General features: G+C 59.9%; 1 protein-coding gene across 1 annotated transcript in view; it reads left to right on the top strand.

Annotated features, from left to right (window-relative positions):
• Positions 1-21,433, top strand: part of GTF2IRD1 (GTF2I repeat domain containing 1) — a gene marked incomplete at its 5' end in the record, with an annotated part of 99,934 nt that extends 78,501 nt beyond the window's left edge. Inside the window, 5 exons of the mRNA XM_080830411.1 lie at positions 14,690-14,767; positions 16,438-16,630; positions 17,765-17,802; positions 19,737-19,873; positions 21,215-21,433. Coding sequence (XP_080686537.1) covers positions 14,690-14,767; positions 16,438-16,630; positions 17,765-17,802; positions 19,737-19,873; positions 21,215-21,283 — 515 coding nt within the window. The 3' untranslated portion in view covers positions 21,284-21,433. The remainder of the gene's footprint in view (positions 1-14,689; positions 14,768-16,437; positions 16,631-17,764; positions 17,803-19,736; positions 19,874-21,214) is intronic.
• Positions 21,434-25,393: the final 3,960 nt, after the last annotated feature.

Genomic DNA, 25,393 nt, shown 5'->3' with positions numbered 1-25,393 from the left:
GCCCGGGTGACCCAGGCGTGAGCTCAGGAGCCGTAGCGAGTGAGGCCAGGAGAGGTCCACACTGTTGGAGCTGCTGGCTGCCTCGGTGGGCTTGAACTGCGTTAAAGCAGGGAGGCTGGGCCCGTGGGGCTGGGACGCAGGTGCCTGGGGACGGCACTAGGAGTCGCTCGGAGTCCCTCAAAGCCCAGGGCATCCAGCTCTCGGGCACAGATGTGCTCCAGGAGCCTCAGGCCACCGGTCCCCACAGAGCCCAGCGGGCGTGTTTGCTGTGGAGGGGATCTGGGTGAGCCTGGAGCCAGACCCAGAGGGGCCCCCGGCTGTGGACACCAGCACGGCAGCAGAGGCTCTTTGGGGTAATGCTGGGAAGCAGCAGCGGTGACCCAGGAAGGAGAGGCCCTCCGCCCAGGGGGCTGGCGTAGGAACAACCGCAGAACATTCTAGGAGGTCATAAAAACCTGAAGGGACATGCAGACTATGTGTCCATGGTGGAAGTTTGGAACATACAGAAATCTAAGTGCCCAGATGGCTGTTCGTTTTTAGGATGATACATTTCTTCCAGATTTTTCCCAAGCTTATTAACTTTACATCTCGCTGTTGTTCTTTCTATGAATTTACGTACACACACGCTGGAAACAACCACTTTCTGATGTTTTTTAAAGCGCCTGATGACATTCCCCGGTCAGGCTGCGTCATAGTTACTGTCCCGTCCCCCAGCCGGGGACATTGGACAGCTCCTCATACTGTGGACACCTGACCTCTACATCGTGCGCATGATCCGGCCAGTCACAAAGCCTTCCCATAGCAGCACACGGGGTCTCCCCCAGTAACCAATCTTACAGGAAGAACGTGAGTTTCAGAGAGGTTAAGAAACCTGCTAGAGGTCACACAGCTTGTGCCGGTGCCTCCCCGGGCTTTCAGCCGCGCTGGGTGGCTCTTTGCTGCCCCCTCCTGGCTGCCAGCATCCATAACATGGGCCCTGCCTCTCACCCTTCAGGTTCACAGTTAATTAATCCTTTGGGTTTATGTATCCGTACAACAAAAATATATTGTCAGAAGAGCGTGCGGCCCTTGGTCTCGGGGTTGTGAGTTTGAGCCCCACGTCGGATGTAGATATTACTTTAAAAAAATTATATATAAGGGCGCACGACTGCCTTCTTTTGAGGTCATGATCTTGGGGTCTGCGGCGAGCTCCCTGCTCAGCAGGGAGTCTGCTTCTCCCTCTCCTGCTCCTGCCTCCTGCTTGTGTGCTTTCTCTCTCTCTCAAACTTTAAATATATATATAAAGGTACATGTTTGTATATATATAAAATATGTATGTATATTAAATGTATGTGTGTATGGCCTGCCTTGTGCCAAGCAGAATCTAGGAATGCAAAATAGACAAAGTCTCTGCCCTCGTGGAGCTTATTTTCTAATGGGGAAGATAAATAACAACAAAGAGCGTGGTATTTGATAGTGACGAATGCCATGGGGACATACAACACAGGTAGGATTGTCAAAGGGACAGTTTTAGATAGGCCAGCGGGAGTTAAGACCTGAAAGAAATGAGGGTCTGAGCCATGTAGAAATCCCAGGTGAAGCGTCTAGGGAGGGCGTCAGTGCAAAGGCCCTGAGGCCCTGGACATACTTTGGACGTAAGTCTAGCAGGATTGCTGATGCAGTTGAGCGTGGGGTGTGAGCCAAAGATTTTGTCCTGAACAGCTGGAGGACGAGAGGGGTCGGGGTGTGTCAGGCACATGAGACACCCAAGTGGCCGGGTTGGACAGGCAGATCTGTAAAGCAAAGAGAGAGCATCCTACTGGAGACATGCGGGTGGGGACGATTCCGCGGGCCGTGTGTTTTGGTCGTGAAGCTGGATCACCATGGGGATGAGTGTGGACAGTTTGGAGGAGCCCAAGGGTGAGCCCTGGGCCCTCCCACACTCAGGTGTTGGAGAGATGAGGAGAGACAGGCGGCCCGAAGCCGAGTGCCTGAGCCAGATGCTGCGTACAAGGTCACGTACGGGAGACTTGAGACTGGCCCATGGGGTTGAGCAACCCCCAGAGGTCGTGGGCAGCGGGGTTAGGAGCCATTCCAGGGAGGGGACCTGGGTGGTGCGGCCGACTCAGGAGGGACGGAGAGTAGAGAAATGGATCGCACCAGGGGCAGGAGAGAGATGGGGCAGGTCTGCTGGCTGCAGTGGGACAGAAGTGGGTTTTAGAGGTAAGAAGAACCACAGCGTGATTCTAGAGAAATGAGTGATGGGGGTGGGAGGGGCAAAAGGAGGGACACCGCTGCCCCCCTCCCCCCGAGAAATAGGGGTGGAAGAGGGGAGCTGAGAGCTGGTGCCCGAGCCCCTGCTGACTCCCCCTAGGGAGACAGGAAAGTGATGGGGCGACGCTGTGGGTCCCAGTGTGGATGAGACTGGTGGAGTCAGTTCCTAGAGGCAACGGCTAGAAAGATGGGAGGGGACAGTCCCGTCCATCCTGATGTGGGCTGCCATGGAGGGGCTGCCACTGTGGGTGACCAAGAGGTTCAGACGTGGCCGTCGAGGCACGGAGGGCCGGGGGCTTGGAAGGTGCGTCTGTCTATGCGTTGCTCCCCAGGAAATGTGATGGGAGCCGGGTGGGTGTCCCTGAGCCCCAGGCCATGAGCTCAGTGCCACCTGCGGCGAAGACCAGCCCTTCTCCCCCTGGAGACCTAGGAAAGGCCTCTCACACGGCCACAAGGAGCCCTTCTCAAGCCCGTCGGGTTGATGCTGTGGTCATGCCCATTTCACAGCTGAGCACACTGAGGCTGCAAGCGGCAGCCTGGGTTCGCCCGCGGCCCAAGTCATACCCAGGTCTGGGCTCTTGTGGAGCCTCAGCAGGAAATATTGGGCGGGGCAGGGGGCGGGGCGGGGTGGGGGCAAAGAGTGAGGCCAGAATTAGAAAAGGCCTGGGCCAGAAATTTTGCCGGTGATTCAGGCTCTCTATCTGGTGGCCCTGGAGGCTTGCTTTCTGAGTCAACGAAATGATAGGATCAGCTTCACATTGTCTTACGGTTACCGTGGTAACCAGGCTGCCGCCCACCAGGGGTGGATTGGAAAAGCAAAACTGGGGTGGTGAAGCCAGGAGAGGGCTGAGGAGGCTGACCCCAGGCGGGAGGCGGCAGGCCCCAGAGGTGGGTGGTGCTAGGATCTAGAGGTGGCCGAAGTGTGGGAGGGAGGCCGGGCCAAAAGTTCTGGAAGAGCGATGGTGGTACCCAGGCCCGAGGCTGGGTCTCCGGCCCCGGGAGACATCCAGGGGCCTGTCACACTTGGTGGGACCCGATCGGTGTTTTAGCGCAAGGCGGCGACGGGGCTGGGCACGGTCTGCACGGAGGTGGCGGTTGCCGCCACCACTCAGGCCAGTGAGTCGCCCGCAGAGATGGGCCCGGGGGCACAGTGACCTCTGGGAGACCTTGCAGGAGAAGAGCCTGCGAAGAAACAGAGAGAGGGGGAGGGGGGGTGGGAGGAGGAAGTGGAAGAATTTGCTGGTAAGAAGAGCTGAGAGCGGCCCTTCTGGGAGACACAAGAGGGATCAAGAAAACAACATTCTAGAACTATTCTCAAATTGCAGTGACAAAAACGGGGTGGGGGGGCGCCTTGTTGGGTGGTGAACTCCCCGTCACCGGGGGCATTTGAGTGGAGATGGGAGCCGCCACGTCCCAGCGGGAGCCGCCTTTGGCTTCACCGTCCCCTGCCTGGTGAGAGGGAGCCCTGGAAGGGCTCGGAGGCAAGGCGGTCACCCAGCTCATCACTTCCCGGGGCCTCCCAGCTCCCAGCTTCTGCAGGGCCCCGCTCTGGTGTTCGGGAACCACGAGAACCACGAGCGAGGGACAGGCCCAGCCGCCCAACCCCAGCGCCCTCTGGGCAAAAGCAGGGTCCCGGGGACCCAGGCCCACGTCCTCTGCTCCGGTCCCTGCCCCCCCCCCCCAGCGGTGCGGCCCTCCCTGCCGGCTCCAGGGGACCCTCAGCCAGAAACCAAGAAGCAGCCCCCCTCCTCCCCACTCCCCCTCCGCCCCGACCAGAGCAGGGGCTCCGGGTCCCGGAGACAGAGCAGAGCTGCCGACTTCCTGTGTGACTCCAGCAAGTCAGGTTTGCCTGCCTGGGCCTCGGTTTCCCTACTTGTAAAGCGGGAAGGACCCACGCGGACGGCCAGGGCAGGGAGGGGAGGAGCGGGTGGCCCGTGGCCGGGGGGCGCACGGGAGGCGGCGCGAGGCGGAGAGGCCGGCCAGGCGGAGCGTGGAGGGCCTGGAAGGCCTGGCTTTGCAGCGTGGACTAGACCCTGCAGACCCGGCCTTGGCAAGCTCTTCCGCTGACGTCCCCCGCGGCCGGAGCCCCAGCACCCCTGCAGGGCAGGGCTGAAGTTTCCAAGGGCTGGGGGTGGGGGGGTCCTCGCTCTATCTCGGAAGTCCCCACACCATCTGCTCCCTAAACTCTGCCGTTAGAAGGAGCAGTGGTGTTCGGTCGCATTCCGCTGAGGGAAACGAGTCAGCCTGCTGGACCCACCAGCACACTCCCAGCTCGGCCCCAGAAGCGCGGCGGCGGGGTGGCGGGGTGGGCCGAGGGCCCCTCACGCAGAGGGCTGGGGTCCTGTTTGCGGGTGGGGAAGGGGGGCTTCCTGCCACTCAGCAGGTGCTATGCCAGTGGGCTTCCTGGAGAAGGGGGCCAGCATGGGGCTGCTCTCAGCACAGGACGGAAGGGGACGGGGACAAAGCGGGAGGCAGTGGAGAGTCCCCTCCGGCCCCCTCAGGAACCGGTGCCACCACTTCTGAGCTGCGTGATGGTGGATGAGTGACCCCCGGTCTCTAGACCCCTCCGCGGTCCCCTACCCCCTCCCTTTAGCCCCCCAAGGGTCATTTCCTCCTCGGAGTGGTCGCACACGCACACCTGCTCCTCGGGCTCCACCGCCCCTTCCCTGGGGCCCCCACACCCCCTCTCCCTGCTTCCGATGCTGTCCCACTCTTGAGAGCTCAAAATAAAGCCGTCCTTTCTCGCGTTTCTAAAGATATCCCCGTCCCAGCGCCAGCCACATGTTTCTCCACTTAATTATCTCTGCTTTTCTTTGTTAATTAGGCTCCAGGAACAGCCTCCCTGCTGCCTTCCCGGGGAGAGCTGGCATCTGCAGGGCGGGGCCTGGAGGCCTTTGTGGGCAGACGCCCGGCGGGGCTGCCAGGCCCCCGCGCTCTTGGCCCGCTGCCTCCTTTCTTCCAGGCCCCGCGGCGCAGGGGAGGCCGGAACACTGGCGGGTCGGGAGGCCCCTACCCTTTCCTGGCCCGTGAGGACCCCGCTGGGTCCCCACAGCCCATCCCGCCCCTGACTGGGCTAGTGGTCCCCAGCCCCTGTCCTCCCGGAGCCCTGCCGGTTGGGGAGGGGGACCCCGTGGTTCCTAGAGCTCCTTAGGCTGAGGGCTCCCCAGCTCAAGGGAGGGGGGAGGCTTCAGACTCTTCTGCAACATTCCAGAAAACCACGCTGAACCTGGTTCCCATGCTGGGACCACCCAAGCTCACAGGAACAACCAGTGCCTTTATTGGGGCTGGACTGAGACGGGCTCCAAGGGTCCCGGGGCCCCAGCGTGCAGAACAGACGTTCTCGCTGGCCGATAAACGCGTCTCTGGGCCACAGACGTGGGGGGCTCAGCGCACGTGGTTGACCCGGGGGACTCGGTCTTCCCAGCCTGCTAAGGACAGCTCTGGGGACAAAAGAGGCCTCGTGGTAGGAGGTGGGAGTAGGGGACAGGCAGCCCTATCCTGAAGCCAGCCGCAGGCACAGGGAGAGGGACATTCCCCCTTTGGGAGCTCAGGTGCTGGGCACTCCGCTGGGCTGGGTGCGGGGCTTTTGCTCAACACGAGTTTAAAAAAAAGAAAATCCTGCCTCACGGAGCCGCCATTCTGGTGTGGCTGCGGAGAATCACGCACCAAGTGTAAAAGTGTGTCAGATGTGCGCTCAGGGGAGGCGGGGAAGCAGATGGGGGGAGGTTGCGGTTATTTTTAGGGGGTTGCAACATGAACTAGGTGGTGGGCCCTCAGGGAGGACATCTGGGAAGTACTCAAAGGGGGAGATTGTGAGCTGGGGGTGGGGGGGCACCAGGGAAGGGCAGTGCAGGCAGAGAGAACGACTGCAAAGGCCCTGGGGTCACCTGCCAGGGTGTCGGAGGAAGCAGGTGGGGGAAGTGGTAGGAGATGAGGTGGGGAGAGGAGGCAGACTGCGGGAGGCTGGATGAGAATGTTGACTTTTGGGGCGCCCTGGGCAGGTGCAGTCAGTTAAGCGTCCGACTCTTGATTTTGGCTCAGGTCATGATCTCGGGGTCCTGGGATCGAGCAGTGGTGGCTCCTAAGCAGGACCCAGCCCCCCCGCCCCAGGATTACAGATGCCACGCAAGGTGGGGGAGGAGATAAAGGTCCCCCCTGCACGCTCCGTGACGTAGGGGAGCCCCGAGTTCCCCGTGTGCCGTCTCTGGGCTGGGGAACAGGGAGAGTGGTCCCCGCAGAGGGTCTCAGTTGCCAGGGGAGGGAGGAGGGGTTTGCCCCATGGACAGCTACACCAGAGTCCTGAGCAGCCTTCAAGCAAAGGCGGGACGGGGTCCCCTAGACTCTCGGGAGCGATCCATGCGGCTTGCAGAGCCGAGAATGGTCTTGGGGAGGCCAAGCAGGAAGTTCTCCCTGCCGTGAGAGCAGCAGCTCTGAGGCCTAACTCGCCGTGGGCTGGGCTTGCCAGAGGTGTCTCTGGGAAAGTGGCCCATCGCGGTGACCGCCTGCATTGGTGGATGACGGGGACACATGGGGTTGGCACTGGTTTCCTGTGGCTGCTGGGCCGGATCACCCCAACGTAGTGGCTTAAAGCAACACGAGTATTTTTCCCCATTAGAGTTGCAGAGGTAAGGAACCCGAGATGAGTCGATGGGTAGGTCCTCTGCAGGCTCTGGTCTTCGCCACCTTCTAGAAACGGCCCTCCTCCAGCTCCGAAGCTCTCGCACTGACCTCTGCTTCTGTTGGCCCAACTCCTCCTGCCTTTGACCTGCTTGCCTCCTTGATAGGACTCTAATGATCACAGTTAGGGCCCACGTGGATAATTCAGCATGACCTCCGCATCTCGACATCTTTACCCGAAGCAGCCAGTGTCTTCTGTCGTGTAAAGAAACGTAGTCCCAGGCTTCCGGGGACTGGGACGGGGACAGCTTGTGGGGGGCCACGACTCTGCCTGCTCCGGGGTTGGAAGCAGCAGAGGTGTCTCTCCTGGGCGACCAGGAGGGGGACCCCAGGAAAGGAAGCCCAGAGAAGAGGGACAGGTTTGAGGGAGCCGTGGAGAGGCTGCTCGGGGACGTGCAGAATCAAAGGCGTTCCGAGAGGCAGTCGGAAATGTGGGTTTGGGGTTGGGGGTGCAGAGACGGGGAGACGGGTGCTCTTTCTTCCCTCCCCCACCAAGCCGTCAGCACGAGCACAAGCCTGGCTTTGGGGCACTCTGTCTTCATGCCAGCTGGTTGGAAGTCGGGGGCCAGTCCTGGCCCCCACTTACTTGCTGTGTCACCGGGGCCAAGTAGCTAATCTCTCCGTGCCTCAGTTTCCCTGTCTATAAAGCGGAGGTAGTCCCAGGGCCAGCCACAGAGGGTTGTTGGAAGGATTAAGGGAATGGATCCAGGCGGAGCTGTGAGAACAGTGCCCAGCCGCGCGCGAGACCTTGATTTCTCTATCAGTCGCTTGGCGTTGGGCATCGTCGCGGGCGCTAGGGCTTTAATCTCTTGGACACACGGGTGAGAGCCGACACGTTTTAGCGTGCGTGCGTGCGACAGGGAACGACTGTTCCCCTGTGTTTGGCTGCAGCCTGAGCTGCTGTTGTACAAACACTGATCGCATCCTGGGAATCAGCCCCCGCACCCCCGGTGATGCCGCAGAAATGCGTTCCTGTGTCCTGGTTTCTGCAGCCGAGGGCCCCGATCTGTCTGTCTCTACCAGGGGGGACGCTGTTGTCCTGCTCCTGGTGCTCAGGGCACAGCATTCTATGCCTGGCTGGTCCCAGCCCCAGGTCAGCCCAGGGCCTGCCCGGCCTTGGGTCAGTGACGTCAGTGATGTCCGGCGCGCGTAGCTGGGACCTGGGAGGAAGGAACGGGAGAGGAAGGAGAAAGAGGTGATTTCCCTTGGGAAGGGCCATGGGCGCGGCTGGCGCCAGGATCCCGGAAGACCCGGTGTTTGCCAAGCCTGGCTGGCAGGTTCAAGTTGGTACGAAGGCCCCTGAGAAGGTGCTGGGCAGCTCTCCAAGGGGAAAGCGGTACCCAGGGGTCAGAGAGACGGGGTTTTAGTGTTAGCGCTGCCGATCGCAGACCTTGTGGCCTTCGTGATGTTGGGGGAGCACCTTGACTCCTCCGAGCCTCAGTATGGGACCATCTGCTGGAGGTCGAGCTTGTCGTGGGGCGTGAAGGGCAAATTTCCAGCCCCGGCCGGGGAGGCTCCAGCCAGAGAGCCCTCTGTTCAAGACCTTTGGTACAGTTAGAGGTCACAAAGCTGGGCTCCAGGGCGGGGCAGGGAGCACCCAACCAGGGAAGGGAGGTGGAGGATGTGAGCACAGAGCCCTGTCCGAGAGACCCTGGGAAGAAGACTTGCCTCCCTCCCTCGCTTGTCCCCATCCCCACTGGACCTCAAGCACTGACCCGATCAGTCCTGATCCCGGGTCCGGGACCCGCTCTGCCATTGGTCATTCCTGCACGTGACGATGGTTTGCTTAAGTTTTTTATTTTGAAATCATTTTTAATCACCAAAGAGTTGCAAAGATAGCCTAGACTCCCCAGATAGACCCTTTGACCCACACGGGGTCGGAAGAACCGCGTACCTTTGTCAACCCTAAGAATTCAGCCTTGATCGATAGCATACGCTTAACTAAACCGCAGGCTTTCTGTTTAGAGGTCTTGAGTTCCTCCACTAGTGTTTTTTACATGCCAGAGTGCAGGTAGCACACATTCTTTTTTTTTTTTAATTCTTTTCATTCCGATTCCTGCTCACGTGTCTGCTTGGTCATAGATACGGCAGTGAACCCCGTGAGCCCGCTGCCATCCGAGAATTAAAACAGGGCAGGTAGGGGCCCCTGGGTGGCTCAGTGGGTTAAGCCTCTGCCTTCGGCTCAGGTCACGATCTCAGGGTCCTGGGATCGAGCCCCGCATCGGGCTCTCTCCTCTGCGGGGAGCCTGCTTCCTCCTCTCTCTGCCTGCCTCTCTGCCTACTTGTGATCTCTGTCTGTCAAATAAGTAAATAAATAATATTTAAAACAAACAAACAAACAAAACAGGGTGGATAACACACCCCCACCCCCGTGCGCTCCCTCATCCGGCCCTCCTCTCTCCCCGGAACAAATACAGCCGCTCCCCTGATCTGCGGATTTGTTTTGCGCGGTTCGGCCGCCCGCGGTCAGCTGTGGTCCAGAGGTCGACCACTGTTCCCCAGGCAACCGTAGCCTAACGGTCTGCATCCCTCCCCTCGCTGCTCCTCCCCCGGTGGGCGTCTTATCCTCTTACATCATCACAAGAAGGGCAACTACGATACAATTAGATGTTCACAGAAAAAGACCACGTTCACGTGACTTTCATTACAATAACGTACGTTGTTATAATTCGGTTTTATCATCATCGTTGTTCATCTCTTTACTGTGCCGGGTTTCTAAGTTAAACTTTCCCGTCAGACTGTATGTGTAAGAAAAACGTCCAGTGTATCTAAGTTTCGCTCACGGCTCATGGGCTGACCTCTGAAGGGGCTCTATGATGTGTAATATTTGCCGAAACTAAAATTGTTCCTTTTGCATGCTTTTTACCGTTTTTTCTTTTTTGAGGATGTATTTATTTCTTTCAGAGAGGGGCCGGGAGGGGACTGAAGGAGAGGGTGAGGGAGGGAGAGTTTCATGCAGATGCCGCACTGAGCGCAGAGCCTGACGTGGGGCTCGATCTCACGACCCCAAGATCACGAGCTGAGCCGAAACCGAGAGTCAGCTGCTTAACTGACTGAGACCCCCCCGCCAGGCGCCCCACTTTTTACTTATATAAGCAAGGTGTGCCCTCGTGTGTCAAGTCTGGACTCGCTTTCCTCGCTTGGCCTTACGTAAGGTGACCGACACTGACGTGTGACACCACCCCGGCTCGCGTCCACTGCTCCGTTAATACGAGTGCCGTTAGCCCTCTGGACCCTATTTCCTTTGGCACGTGTAAGAAGTTTCTCGGGAGTCTGTGAGAGCGGGCACGGGGGCGAGGGCCCCTCCCCAGTGCCGTGCACGCGTGGCCTCTCGGAGCCACCAATGGAATTCCCGCGGCACCTGCACGCCGGGCTGAGAGGGGTGAGCAGGTGAAGCTGAGCGTGCCTTCCCGTTCTGGTGAAGGTCCGGAACCAGGAAAGGGAGGTGTGCAAGCAGCAGGGCCCGGGCGGGGGGCACGCGGGGGCAGCTGTCCCGTCAACGTGGGGACCCCCGTGGATATCCCCCTCTGTTCTCTTGAGGGTCTGCCTGATGCCTGCATCGCCCAGCCCAGGCCTGGCAGAGAGGGGGGGTCGTGCCCCGCTGAGCAGCCTGTCCCTTGCGGCTCCTCCTGGCCCCGCACGATCCCGACGGTCAGTGTACAGACATCAGGCCGAGCCGCGGACCTCCAGCCGGTGGGGGGAGGCCCCCGTGTTCGGGGTTCTCTTACTTTGTTCCCGGGCAGAGCACTGCGGGGCCCCTGCAGTCGGCACCCGGAGCCTGCTGGTCTCTGATTGTGCACCTAGCTTGGTGGTGATTTAATAAGCCTGGTTGCGTTCTTCCCCCGGGCAAAATTCAGTTAATCCTCAGGCTAACAGACGGCAGATTAGAAACAGCCAGATGAGAACTACTGGGGCAGACGGAGTGTCGGAGACCAATAAGCTGGAATGAGCGGGGTGGGGGAGGGGGCAGAAACGCTGACAGGGTGAGCCTGTCCTCGAAGGGGGTCCCTGCGGGGGGAGAGGGGTGGAGGGGGTCCAGGTCTCTGCTCTGCGGGGGCAGGTGCAGCACTTTCTGGCCCGGGAGATCCCGAGGGGGACCTCTGGTCCTCCCCGCCCCACTCTGCCCCGCCGCGTGCTACCTAAGAAAGGGGTACTCGATGCATTTTAGTAAGTGGCCTGCCCAGAATGGGTACGACAAACCCGGGGGACTGGAGAGAGTAAGCATCCGTTATCCGGAAGTCTCCTATGTGAAGTTTAATTCCCTGATACCCCAGGATAACGGAAGCATTGATCTACAAATAGTGTCAGCGACAACCTGATTCTGGTGACGGAGCCTTCGGCTTTTATACGTGGCATCAGGGGATCCCGAAGGTTCCCCGGCTGAGGGATGTGGAAACAGGCCCAGAGAGGTTGAGTGACGTTCCAAACATCACCATAGCATTAGGGGTAGAACCAAGATTGCCTACTCAGCCAGGGACCCCCCCCGTCACAGGCCCTGGGGACCCCCTTCCTCCCCGATGCAGGCATTCAGGCAGTGCCCTGGGGGGACCCACACTCCACGTGGGTCGCTAAGCGTGACATCTCCAAGTGGAGAACGTTCTGAAATGTCTGCAGACACTGGCGTCCTTTATAGCCGGTCTGGGTTCGGGGGAGCTCAGACCGTTCCCCCCAGAATAGGTTTGGTGCCAGACCTTTCCAAACGAGGAAATCCAGTGGTTTGGAGAATTGTTCAAGGTCACAAGCTAATAACAGAGGATTTGAAGCCCAGCGGGCCGATAGTGGAGTAAACACTTACCTCCCGGGCACAGGGGTTGCCCTTCAGACTGGGTTTATGGCCGAGGCCCACACGGCCCCACAGTGGCTGTGCTCGCCGCCCTACCCCGTGTTCTCGGGGACAGTTTCCCCGGTCTTTGTGTTGCCCGCATGCAGACCTGACTCAGAGGGGACGGTTCCCAGGGGCCTGTCCTCTCCCAGCCCAGGCTAGCAAGGGCAGCTGCTCCCCCCACCCCCAGTCCTGGGGACAGTCCCTGGGGACCAGCAGGCCTGGCCACAGCCTCTCGCGATGGTGAGTGTACGACCTGTGCAGCCGTGGTCGCAGGAGCCTGGGTCTGTCACAAAGGTGTCTCGTGACCTGCCCACAGCGGACCCGGAGGGTCACCTGCCTGGGCCACCCAGGCCAGCAGGGAGCCTGGCTCTCCCCCTCGGGCCTGGAGCAGGGACACAGCGGGGGCCTCTCTCCACCTGTGGTTTCCTTTGCCCACACTCCTCGAGGAACTGCCTCCGGTCTCCTCTGAGCATCCAGACCGGGCAGGGGCTCCCCGCCATGACTCCAGCCCGCGACAGAATTATCCTCACCTGTTTCACTCCAAAATGTACCCTTTAAGAAAACATGGAACTTCCTTCCTCCAAATTAAATAAAAACCAAAAAAAATTTTTTTTAATTAAAAAATGAATAAAAACAAAGAGCAGGGAGGGGCCAAGAGGCACCCTTTCTGAGGCCTGGCGCTGTGCCCGTAGGAGGTGCTGAACACCCAGCAGCAGCACCACCTCCTCTGGGAAGCCCTCCCTGATTCTCAGCTGGGTTAGGATCCCCCCACTGCATGCCCTGCACTGGTAGTCATCAAGGCCAGTGGGTCACTGGTCACCCAGTGTCCCTCCCCATCCCCTGCTCTAGACCAGGGCTGTTTCCTGGACTCTGCTAAATCCAGATGGGGTGGTCTTATGAAATCTTTGGCCAAGACCAATACCGTGTCAAGACAGTGAGCCGAAGCACCAAGAGGGGACATCCCACGACCCCCACGGGGCAGGGTAGGGGAGACACAGCTGAGTGCACGGGAGACAGTGATGTCCCCAGCCACAGTGACCCCAGCTTCCAGGGCCCGTCCTTGAGGGGCGGTGCATTGCCTTCAGTCCAGCCGGCTCTGTGGGACCCCAAGGAGACGGAGACTCCAGACTGTGAGCTGACAGGACGGGAGGTTTAGAGGAAACGTCCTGAGCGTCAGCCCTTCTGTCTACAAACGGGGAAACCGAGATCTCGGGGAACCCAGGGCTCTCGGTCAGACAGGTGGCCTATTCCCGGCACTTAGCTGCTGGGTGGTCTTGGGGAAGTTGCTTGACCTCTCTGAGCCTCTGTGTCCTCAGCTGGGGTGAGAGGTGGCCGTGCTCGTGCCCCTGGAAAGCTGCCCGCAGAGCATCTGACACTCACCGATGGGAATCCAGGCCATCCTTCCCTGCCCCATGGGTGCCTCCGGGTCTGTGCGGAATCCTGGCCCCCAGGGGAATGCCGGGGTGGGGGGAGGAGGGAGATGGACAGTGTCTGCCCACCCCTCCTTAGGCTCTGGGTGGCCCTTGGGCCCAGGAGTCTGTCAGGTTGTCCACTCAGGACCTGGAGAAGGGTCACGTTGACTCTTGCCACCGTGAGGTCCTAAAGACTATCTGGAAAGGCCGTGTTGGGGGGACGTGGGGAGGAGGGGGCTCTCAGGGGGGCTGAGTTCAGTGCCTTGGCCCGACTGATGGGACCGTGACTCCCCGGGAGGGGGGACACAGGAAAAGGGTGTTGTTATCTGGGATGCCTGACGTCTGCCGGGTCTCAGGGGCACCCAGGTGGCTGGAAGGTCATGGTTGAAGAGACACATGCAGGAACTCGGAGATATGGCAGATCTCCTTCCAGAGTCTGGAGCGTGGGCATGGCCGGGACCGCACAAGGCACAGGGTGGTGGGGGGAGGGAGGGGCATCGGGAGGCCGGGGTGGCGGGGACAGCAGGCAGACTGGGCAGGGAGGCCCGGCCCGCCAGGCGCAGCGCCTGCGTTGGCCTCTGAACTTGAACTAAGTTCTGTGAGATTTTCCGGATTAAAACAGGAATTGTTTTTCTCCACAAACCCATTCTGTCTGCTCTGCCCCGCATCTCCCAGGCCCTGGCTCCCTGCCTGCTTCCGCTCCGCTCTCTACTCCCACCCCTGTCTGCTGGAGGCCCTGCCTGCTCGGGCACCCCTCCTGGATCTCCAGCCCAGGACCCTTGCGTCCCACCCCCATCCTCCACGTCCCCCAGCCCAGCCTAGTCCCCCTGGGCCCCGTCTCAGGACTCTCCCAGCTGCTCCTTTAGACCCAGAACAGGGGTGAGGGGAGCCGAGGGTCCAACAGCAGGTGCCCACGGAGGTCTGCCCTGGGGGGGGAGCGCGTGCAGCCCCCCTGCTCAGAAGCCTCTGGCTCAGGATCCCCCAGGCAGTCAGGGCAAGTTTCCGACAGCCCAGCTCAGTCTAGCCCATGCCCCTGTCCGCACCCCATGCCTCCGCCACATCCAGCAGACCGGCCTGGGCCAGTTCTTCCCACCCCACCTCACCCCATCCATCCATCCAAAGTCCCCTGCCTGCCTTCCGAGAGCAGATTCCAACAGCCCACTCCTCCAGGGAGCCCGCCCGGATTTGCAGATGGGGTGCGCACCCTGACTCCTGCCCTGGGTCTCCCGTCACACTTGAGGCGCTGCGAGTGTGTACCACCCACACTAGGCTGGGAGTTCCTTCCTCCGAGCAGGTCCCCTGCCTCCCCGGCCTCAGAGTGCTCCGGGCCAGACACGGGGGCCGCACTGGGGAAGCTGTTCCGGGCGGGGGGACGGATGGATTGGAAAACAGATGACCGAAGCCAGAAACAAGGCTGCTTGATACTGAGCTCGGTGGGCGGGGGCGGGGGGTTGCCTCACGGGAGCCCGTCCAGGGGCTGGCCCGGGCCGACCTTCACGGCCCCCTTGTCTTCCTCTCGTAGATGAAGATGACGCCAACAGACTCGGGGAGAAGGTGATCCTCCGCGAGCAGGTGAAGGAGCTCTTCAACGAGAAATACGGTCAGTGCCTGAGGAGTGGGGTCTGCGGGGCCGGGTCTGTGGGGCCCGGTCTGTGGGGCTGGGTCTACGGGCCGGGTCTGCGGGGCCGGGTCTGCGGGGCTGGGTCTGCGGGGCCCGGTCTGTGGGGCTGGGTCTGTGGGGCTGGGTCTGCGGGCGGCCTCCCTGGGTGGCCCCTCCTCCCTCTACAGCCAGCCCTGCCGCCTCCAGGCTGCCCACCCGCCCCTGCCAGCTGCCCTGTCCACGACTGATGGGAGCTGACCCCTCACATCCCCCGTCAGAGGAAGGGGAAAGAGCCCGTCTGGGGCGCCCAGGGCGGTGGTGGCGGTCAGCGATTCTGCTGCTCTAGGGCTCGTCGTGGGGCAGAGGCCACAGCCCACGGCCAAGTGCTGGTGAGCGCACCTGCCCAACACACGTTTAGCTGTGAGGACTCCGGGGCAAGGGGTCCGATCCCTGCCATGCTGGGGCTCGGAATCTGTGCAGGGAGGTGGTCATGGAGTAGGTTGGGGACATGCCATGCCAGGGGAAGGCGTCCAGGGTGCCAGGGCAGAGCCCAGATGCGACAGTTAATAATACGGTTACTGGGTGCCCCTTGCTGGCTAAGTGGGTAGGGGGAGCATGTGACTCTCGGTCCAGGGTCGCAGGTTCGAGCCCCGTGTTGGGTGTAGAGAATACTTAAAAAGTAAATTCTTAAAAATAAAATAAAATAAATTCTTAAAGCAATAATAATAATATGGTTATAGTCCAGATTTCTAGATCACTGAGTGCCAAGCTGTGCTAGATGCTTTATTTGTAATGAATTCAGTATCATTTCCATTTTGCACTGTAGCAGGGAGACAGACAGTAATGAAAAATATTTTTAAGTCGAGTTTAGAGAGTGATAACAGAGAAGACAAAACAGTAGCGGGATAAAGGGTCGCCGGGCCTGGGGGGATGGGGCGGAAAAGCCCCTGGGAGGATGGGATGCGTTAGCTGATGCTCAAATGTCAGGAGAGGACACGCGTTCCAGGAAAAGCTTGCGGGGCGGCGGGGACAGCTGGGTGACTGGGGACCGGCAGGGAGGCTGGGGGAGGCCCCGATGCGCGGGGTGGGGCAGGCAGGCTACCGACCGAGGAGTTGGGGGTTTCGTCCTGAAAGTGACAAGCGACTCTGCTGGCCGTCGTTGGGGTCGTCTCTGTCACTTGTCATTGTGACATCAAAATTCAAACAGGGATGAAGGCGGGGAGAACGGCACTGGTGACCCGCCCGGTCACCCAGAGCCAGGCCCTGTGATCGCCAGCGGTTGGCCAACCTGACTTCCTCCGCGTCCTCGTACGCGCTTCAGAATCTTGGAAAACACACCCAAGACACCCCGTCCTATCATTCACAAGTAATTTATAATAGATTAACATAAGTATAAATAACAAGGAAGGACTTTGTAGTTATTCTACCGTGGGCACACACACCTGTTTTACCAGGTGGGCGCGCTCAAGTGCCCGTTTCATTGTCAGCGCTGGTTATTAGATTTAGGCTTTTGCTAAGCAGATTTTTAAAAAGTGCGTTTATTGGTTTTTTAAACTCTGTAGTGCGGTGGCCACGGAGCTGGACCACGCCGGGATCCAGCCCTGTCCTCGGAGGGCGTGGCCTCCCACGGGGGACACCTTCCCCTGGCGCTGACCCACCGTGTCTTGTAGGCGAGGCCCTGGGCCTGAACCGGCCGGTGCTGGTCCCTTACAAACTGATCCGGGACAGCCCGGACGCCGTGGAGGTCACGGGCCTGCCCGACGACATCCCGTTCCGGAACCCCAACACGTACGACATCCACCGGCTGGAGAAGATCCTGAAGGCTCGCGAGCACGTGCGAATGGTCATCATCAATCAGCTCCAGTGAGTGCCCCCCCCCCCGCCGCCCCCCGCCCCCAGGGCAGGGTGGAGGGGGCAGAGAGGGCAGGGACCACGGCGGTGGGGGGAAAGGGTGGGGAGATTCCCAAAGCCGACCCAGCCAGGGGACAAGAGACGCAGAGACAGACAGGTGCACAGATGTCTCTTACTTGCCCAGAATCCGGGAGACAGGTAGCTTAACATTCTTATCTTCAACGAAAGGAAACCGTTACCCAGAGCGAGGAAAGGGCGGCGGTAAGTCCTGGTGGATCAGCTGGGAGGCAAACCAGGCTCTCTCACTCCATCCAGCTCACTGGAACTCAGTATGACACATGTTCTCACGGTTCCGCGGGGCTGGGAAGTCCGAGACCAAGGTGGTGGCCGGTTCAGGGTCCAGTGAGGTCGCACTTCCTAGCTTCCAGATGAGCCTGGGGAGCTCAGTCGCTTCAGCATCCAACTCTTGGTTTCAGCTCAGGTCATGATCTCAGGGTCCTGGGATCGAGCCCCGCATCGGGCTCTCTGCTCAGTAGGGAGCCTGCTTCCCTCTCTCTCTGCCTGCCTCTCTGCCTACTTGTAATCTCTCTCTGTGTGAAATAAATAAAATCTTTAAAAAAAAAAAAAAAGTCAGTTATTTCTTAAAAAAATTAAAAATCAGAAGAAGTCAAGACTACAAATAAGTTACCACATAGTCGCTGTATGGCTATAATTAAAAATAGTTGAGGGGCGCCTGGGTGGCTCGGTGGGTTAAAGCCTCTGCCTTCGGCTCGGGTCATGATCTCAGGGTCCTGGGATCGAGCCCCGCATCGGGCTCTCTGCTCAGCGGGGAGCCTGCTTCCTCCTCTCCCTCTGCCTGCCTCTCTGCCTACTTGTGATCTCTATCTGTCAAATAAATAAATAAAATCTTAAAAAAAAAATAGTTGATTGCACATTTGGAAATTGCTTAAAAGTCCTCATCACAAGAAAAATGTTGTGGGGCACCCGGCTGGCTCCCTCGGTAGAGCATGTGACTCTTGATCTCGGGGTCCTGAGACCCGGAGCATCGCCTCTCGTGAGAGGTGTCGCCTCTTTTCAGGGGGCAGGTGGGAAGGAAGAGGGGAAAGCCCATTTTGCTAACCGCCACCTCATTTCTTTCTCTTTCAGACCTTTTGCAGAAATCTGCAATGACGCCAAGGTGCCAGGTAAGGCGGAGGCTGGAAAGGCCACCTCTCTGCCTCTCGGGGACCAGGGTCTGAGGGCAGATGAGGTGCAGGTGCCCGCCGGGGCGGGGGCGGCCCAGCCACAGCCCGGCTGAACATGTCATATGAACTGGAGATAATGACGGGCAGGTTGGAGCCGGGGGGTGGGGTGGGGAGAGAAGTGCTGGTGGGATCATGGAACCCCCCTGGGGAGGAGACAGACGCGGGGGAGGTGACCCGCAGGGGGAGGCAGCCGCGTGGCCGAGACTGGCTGCGGGTTGGGGGGTGGGGGGCACCCCACCATCCTTCCTGCATTTGCAGAACACACATCTGCGCCAGACACTCCCCTAGAACCCTTGAGCAGACAGGAAGCTGGGAGACCGTCCAGTAGACGATGGTCCCGCCTAAGAAGATGCACTACGGGAACGGGGCTGTGTTCCCGGGGGTGACTGGGAGGCGCGCCTCTGGCCACAGTGTGCTGCTGGAAAGCTGAGGCCCAGAGAGGGGAAAGAGCCTGGCAGACCCCTGTGGGGGCCTTGGCGGCCCCCTCGAGCCATCCATCCGAACGGCAGGCCCAGCAGGTGCCCCGTGGGGACTGTCATGGGCCCCCCATCCTGGCCTGAGACCCGAGGCCCCATCTCCAGCTGGGTCCAGGTCCCCCTCGAACGCCACAGCCTAGGGTGGCACAGCCCGGCCAGGAGCCAGCCTCCCTCTGGCCTACGCTATTCACAGGGGCCGGGCGCGGTGGCACCGGACTCGCGGGAGGGGAGGTGACGGGTTTGGGAGCTGTTCCCAGGTCCAAGGCAGAGATGCAGGCGGCCCCGGAGGAGAGCCGGGGCCACATGCTGCTCCCAGGGCGGATGCCATGACTTGCGTCCACCACTCCCCCTGCCCCACCATGGCCATCTTTAGGGTCTTCCTGGGACCCTGGTTGGCTGTGACCCTGGGCCACTGCCTCTGCCTTCCTACTCTGGCCCATTCCCATTCCCTGAGCTCCTTCCGCCTCCAGCATCTTCTCTTTCCCAGGAGGTCTGTCTATGCCCTAGTCACAGACCCCCAGCCGCTGATCTGTCTTCACCATCTGCACAGACAGCCACCTCCTGGGCCCAGCCAGCCCTCATGCTGTTATTAGGGCCCCGCTGGTTTCTACTCAGTGGCCTGGCCGCTCAGCCTAGCACCAAACCCTCCTTGTGTGACATGCGGTTGCAAATCTATTTTCTAAGTCTCGTGTATTCCTACCAATTTCATTCTGCAGCAGCAGAACCCCAGCTGAGTCCTGCCCCGTGCTGGGCTGGATGCTGGGCTCTTTGATACACAGTAATCTTCTTTGAGTCTCACATCACACGGTTTTCCCCATTTGGCTCAGAGAGGTTAATCGATCTGCCCGGGGTCACACAGCTAGTGCCGGCAGTAATGAGAATTGGAATCTGGGACGTCTGACTGTAAACCGATGTCTCTTCCCCCTGGGGGCCCTGCCTGCTGTGAACTGTCACCTGTCCCAGCAGTCTCAGGTCGGAGTCATCACAGGTCCACAGTTAACAGAGGAAATGAAGGCACAGGGCCAAGTGACTTGAAGTGACTTTCTCCAGGGCCAGAGGCCAAGCCCTTCATTGAGGGATACTGGGCCCTGGGAGTTCTGGGGAGGCCAGCCCCTCCCCCCACCCAAGGCTGGATGGTCCGGGGATGGTACAAGGGGGACCTGGGCCTGAACTGAGCCCACTCGGGGAGACATACCCGGGGGGTGAGGCTCGTGTTAGCAAAGGCAGGGGAACCAAGGGGCTGTGGGGCCTGGTTAGGATGGAGGTTGGAGGGATGGGCCTCAGGGGCCTGGGCGTTCTGGAGCCTTGAATGCCGAGAAAGGGGCTTGAAACCTGAAAACAAAAGCGTTCTCCAGAGGGGTTCAACGCCGAGACCCAGTGCCCCTTCTCTCCCACCAGCCAAAGACAGCAGCATTCCCAAGCGCAAGAGAAAGCGGGTCTCAGAAGGGAACTCCTTCTCCTCGTCCTCCTCATCTTCCTCCTCCTCGTCCTCTAACCCGGAGTCCGTGGCGTCCACCAACCAGATCTCACTCGTGGTAAGGTGGCACCGATCCGGACCTCCCCGCCGCACACGGGCATGGCTGTCTCCTCTGGGGCGTGCGTTTGGGGTGCAGGGGGACGCTGGGCCCTGAGTGGGGCTCCACAGCCTCAGGGCAGTAGACGCATCCGCCTGATCTACTCAAGACACAGCCCAACCCTTCACCGGCTGCTCACGCCCCCGCCCCAGGCAGGAAGTCACACCCCCATCGGCAGGTGGGTGGGCGGGAGCCCCAGGAGAGGGTAGGGGACTCCCCTGGGTGGTGCCAGACCAGGACCCCGAGCAGACTCTCGGTTCCCAGGCGGGCAGAGGCTGGGTTCGTCTCTGCGCTCCCCTCACGGGCCCCGGGGCCTCACCACAGCCCTGTGAGGCGCAGGTGTTACCCGCAGGGCGTGCAGGAGGCAAACGGGGGGTCAGCGCTGGTTGACTGTGGCCTCGCTGCGGTCAGCGGCGGATGGAGGACGCCACCCGCAGCCGCCTCCTCCTCCCGTCCCACCGTGGGCTTGGCTGGGGTTGTCTCCCCTCCAAGAGGAAAACCTCGCGAGGGGCACACACGCTTGGGAGTTCTCTCTGACTTCAAAATACCAGCTTTGAGGGGTGCCTGGGTGGCTCAGTGGGTTAAAGCCTCTGCCTTCAGCTCAGGTCATGATCCCAGGGTCCTGGGATCGAGCCCCGCATTGGGCTCTCCGCTCGGCAGGGAGCCTGCTTCCTCCTCTCTCTCTCTGCCTGCCTCTCTGCTTACTTGTGATCTCTCTCTCTCTCTCTGTCAAATAAAATAAAATCTTTAAAACAAACAAACAAACAAACAAACAACAACAACAAAATACCAGCTTTGGAATCCTGAGTCCAGTGGGGAGAATAGCGGAACACCTTAGAAAAGTATGTGGGGATTTATCGTTTGACCGTTCCTCCCTTTAACCCCTTCCTGGGGAAAACCCCCCAAAATTCTGGCATTCCCTTTCTCCCCACCTAGGGGTGCCTACACAGGGTCCCTAGCTCTTCCCACATCCCAGATCCTTGCGCGGAAGGTCTTGTGGGCCAAGCAGAGGCGGCCTGGAGGGCCGACCACCTGTTCTGAGCCACTCCGCAGTTTCGTCCGATCCACAGAAACAGCCCCTGGGACACAGGTGGGAACAGGGAGGAAGGCCACAGCCCGGGCTCCCTGGCCACTGGTGAACTGTGTGACCTTGGACAGGTCATGTCCCCTCTCTGGACCTTCAGCTGCCGCCTAGATGAATAGCATCCGGCAAGGCCCTTCGGAAAGCATCGCTAAGTGGTCTGGCAGTCTTTCTGCATCACCCGGAGTCCTAACACAGACCCTTTGTCCCCCTGTCTCTAGCAGTGGCCAATGTACATGGTGGACTACGCCGGCCTGAACGTGCAGCTCCCGGGACCTCTGAATTACTAGACCTCAGTGCTGAATCAGGACCTCACTCAGAAAGACTAAAGGAAATGTAATTTATGTACAAAGTGTATATTCGGATATGTATCGATGCCTTTTAGTTTTTCCAATGATTTTTACACTATATTCCTGCCACCAAGGCCTTTTTAAATAAGTAAAAAAAAGAAAAAAAAAAAAAAAGCATGGCCCTTGCTCATAACTTTTGCGTGTTCTCGTTTGGAATTAACAAGTGCAGCTGTCACTGGGACAAGGTCAGGAAACCCGGCTCAGACGGCCTGCCAAGGTCCCCCTTCCTTGCCAGAGCTGGTGCCCGCCAGAGCAGAGGCGGTGTCCCTGACCACTGGGTCCTGGTGTCTGGGGACAGACTTCTCTCATTTCTCTGCTGCTGGGGCCCCGCGGCCTCCAGATGAGCTGCCACGGGAGGCCAGGTGACAGACGGACCCCTGGCCTCAGGGAGTGCCCAGGGTGGCAGGGGGCTGTCTTGGTGACTGAGAGGTGACAGCTCAAGTGTTGAGGATGACCAGTAAGCCTTGTAATTTCCATGGCTGGGAAGAAGGCACCTTGGCAGAGGGGGCTCTGGGTTGGACCCAGAGGGGTGGGGCACCTGAGCAGGGTGACGGGTCACAGCTGTGTCTCAGCAAGGCCACCTTGGTGGCAGGTGAGGAGGAGGAGGAAGAAAGGGGGAAGACTAAAGGCAGGAGGACAGGTCAGAAAGGGCCTGACAGTGGGCAGCGTCCCCATGCCCTCGGGGTGGGGAAGGCAGGGTGCCCTGGGAAGACAGGGCAGCGCCCAATCTAGAACCATTTCTGAAGTGGGAACTCCGAGAACACAGCTGGGGTTGGCAGGGCAAAGTGGGACGGGGAGGACAGGACCGTGATCTAGGAGAGCCGCCTGTGCCAAGGCTGGGAGGCTGCCTGAGACCTTGGGCGTTCAAGGAACGAGGAGTGGCTGGAGGTGGGATGAGGGCTGTGCCCGCACAGGGAGACCCACTGGGCCGGTGAGTGAGGCAGAAATGCAGCCTGGCTGTTTCAGGCCGAGCCGGACACCCTGGGGACAGCCTGCGTTGCTTTTTCCACCGGCCTTCTGGAAGTGTGCAAGGCCTTGTGGGCCTGTCGGAGGCAGCCTGGAGGGAGGTGGGGGGGTGGGGGAGAAGCTGGGAGACCACAGGGGAGGCTCCTGTGCTTGTTCCCCGAAGAGCTGGCCCGGGTGCCAGCCAGGTGGAGAGCAAGGAGGTCAGCCAACAGGACTTGGAAGTCAGTTGGACAGGAGCGCCGGGGCACGGAGGGGTCATGGGGACCACAGGGTCTAGCCAAGGGCCAGAAGCCGACCGAGGATTCGAACGAGCCTGAGTCCTGATTCAGCTAATTACACGATCAAAACCGGCCAGGAGCTTCTGCCAACACGTGGGGTCAGCCAGGTGCCCAGACCTGGGAGGGAAGGCCCCGGCCCAGCCTTCCGGACTCTTGTTTCCTCCTGGAAAGATGCAAGAAGCCAGAAGCCGCAGGCTTGGCGCGCCGAGCCCAAACCGTTGCTCGCCCTGCTGCTGCCGCCATCTCCCTCTCCCATCGCGGTGGCCCCGGGACCCACCAGGGCCGGCCACCCCACCCGCAGACCCCTGCCCCTTCCTCTCCAGGACCGGGGCTGGGGCGCCCCCCCCCACACACACACATTCACCACCGCCCTGGAGGCAGAAACTCTGAAATGCAAGACAATCTGGCAGCGGCCACCTGGCCCTCGGCCCCCGCGCCTGGAGGCCGGGCTCCGCCCTCTAATCCCGCCTCCCCGGATTAGGCGCCTCGGGCGCTCCTCCCGCCCCCGCCCGCCCGGGCACCGAGCGCACACGCCCGCCCGGCGCCCCGGGCCTTCCCCTCCGTCCCCTCCCCTGCCTCTCCTCCCACCGAGCGGGAGCGGGCGCCGCCGGGGCCCCCCGTCTCCCCGGGCCCGGCCCCCGCCCCCGGGCGCCCCCGCTGCCCACCCCGGGCCGGCTGGCGCCTGTCGGTCGCCTAGAGACCAGCCGCCGCCCCCGCCCAGCCCCGCGGCCGCGGCCGGAAGTGGCTCCTGCCCGGCGGGCGGCGGCGCGGGGGGCGGGGCGCCCGGGGAGGGCCCGGGGACGCGCGCGCCGCGGCCTGCGGAGCCTCCGCCATCTGTCTGCCTGCGCTCCCGCTGCGCCGCCGCGGCGGTGAGCGGGTGGTGCGGCGGGGCCCCGCGCCCTGGAGCCCGACCCCACTGCACGAAAGCAGAGGGGGGGCCCCACGCACCCCCGCAAGGCAGGGCCCTTGACCCAGGAGGTGGCCTGTGGCCGTTCCTGCCCGTCTCGGGAGCTTTACGCTCTGGACGGGGTGTCCGGCCGAGGGCACGTTTGGAGGCCGCCCCCCACCCGTGCCCCGCGGTGCCCGCGGTGCCCACCCAGCCGGATCCGACGGGGCCGCCTTCCTACTCCCGCAGGCAGCCGGCTTCCTGCCGCAGAGCCCAGATGCTGTTTATGCGGCCTCTCCAGGCTCCGCGCACTGTACTTTTTAAAGTGATTTGATTCAAAGCACTCATTCTTTAATTAAAGTTCATTTAGCTGCCATCTGTCTGGGTTCAAAACGGCTTCGTGTTTTGCAACTCTAAATGAGGATTGTTATTGGATTTGTAAACACATCCACCAAAAAAAAAATTTAAAAAAAAATCAACAAAACATTTTCAAAAGTAATAAATGAGGAATGTGCCGAAGGAGTGTTAGGAGCTGCATCTTAAACACTGTAATTGCCGGGGAATGTATTCTGGTGGGTACATAATCATTTTATATACAAATCTTTGTGCAAAAATCTGGTATCAGTGAAAAGATCAAGATTATAGAAAATGCTGGAATTATAACTGACTGAAAACAGTAATAAAGCAATAATCAGCGCAGGGACAAAGCTAGGGTGAGGCGGAAGGGGAGGGGAGGGAGGGGCAGCTCTCTGGCACCTGCTTCCGAGCCGCCATCCTCCCTCGCCGCCCAGGTGCACCCCTTCCGCTGAAAAGAACAGGGTGAGCCTGAGCTCCGGGGACAGGGTCTTCTTTTAAGGAGTCTAAACTCATAGGGTGCCTGGTTGGCTCAGTCCCTAGAGCGTCTGACTTTCAACCTTAGGGTTGTGAGTTTAAGCCCCATGTTGGGCATAGAGATTACATAAAAATAGATTTCTGTGGGTTTTCAAGATTTATTTATTTTAGAGAGACAGAGAGAGCACGCGTGGGAGGGGTAGCAGGAGAGGGAGGGAGCATCTCGACCTGAGATCAGGACTGGAACCGAAACCAAGAACCAGGCGCTTAACCCGCTGCACCGCCCAGGCGCCCCCAAAAAATAAATGTTAAAAAATGATTGAGGCTTGTTCACTGAACCCCATGATACAGAGTCTCCTCCCGCCACCTCGTGCAGCCAGAGAAGAGGAGAAAACATGGAGAGGAAAGTAGACGATTGGTTTTGGGTTGTTTTTTTGTTTTTTGTTTTTTGTTTTTTTTTGCTTTTTGGTAATGCTTCATGCAGTGGCCCAGTGGAAGGGGAACGGTCTTTGGAAAAATAGTAATGATTTTTCAGTGGGGAAACTGAGGCCCAAGGTCGGTGGGGGAGCATAGCTAGAGGCTGGTGGGTCTCCGGACGCACCGCTCTTGTCCACAATGTCCTGGGTGATGTCTGAGGATACCGAGTGGGGATGGGGAAGAAGCTGAGGTGGGGATTAAAACAGGACCCAATGGCCCTAACACTTTCTGCATGGTTTGGTCTCTGCCCCGTGCTCCTCAGAGGTCATCCTCGGGGCCACTGCATATGGGGTTGGGGGTCCTTCTACTTCTTCAAAAGGGCTTCCCGTCCCTCCCAGCTCAGAGGGGTGCCTCTTTCCTGTTTTACCTCTCTCTCTCTCTCTTTTTTTTTTAAGATTTTATTTATTTATTTGACAGAGATCGCAAGTAGGCAGAGAGGCAGGCAGAGAGGGAGAGAGGAGGGAGCAGGCTCCCCACGGGGCAGAAAGCCCCATGTGGGACTCAACCCCCAGACCCTGAGATCATGACCCGAGCCGAAGGCAGAGGCTTAACCCACTGAGCCACCCAGGGGCCCCCTGTCTTACCTTTCAATGAAACATCCCCTCCTGCAAA

Source organism: Martes martes (genome assembly GCF_963455335.1).
Source record: "Martes martes genome assembly, chromosome: 18".
NCBI classification, from domain to species: domain Eukaryota; kingdom Metazoa; phylum Chordata; class Mammalia; order Carnivora; family Mustelidae; genus Martes; species Martes martes.
This window is presented reverse-complemented; position numbering and strand designations above follow the sequence as displayed.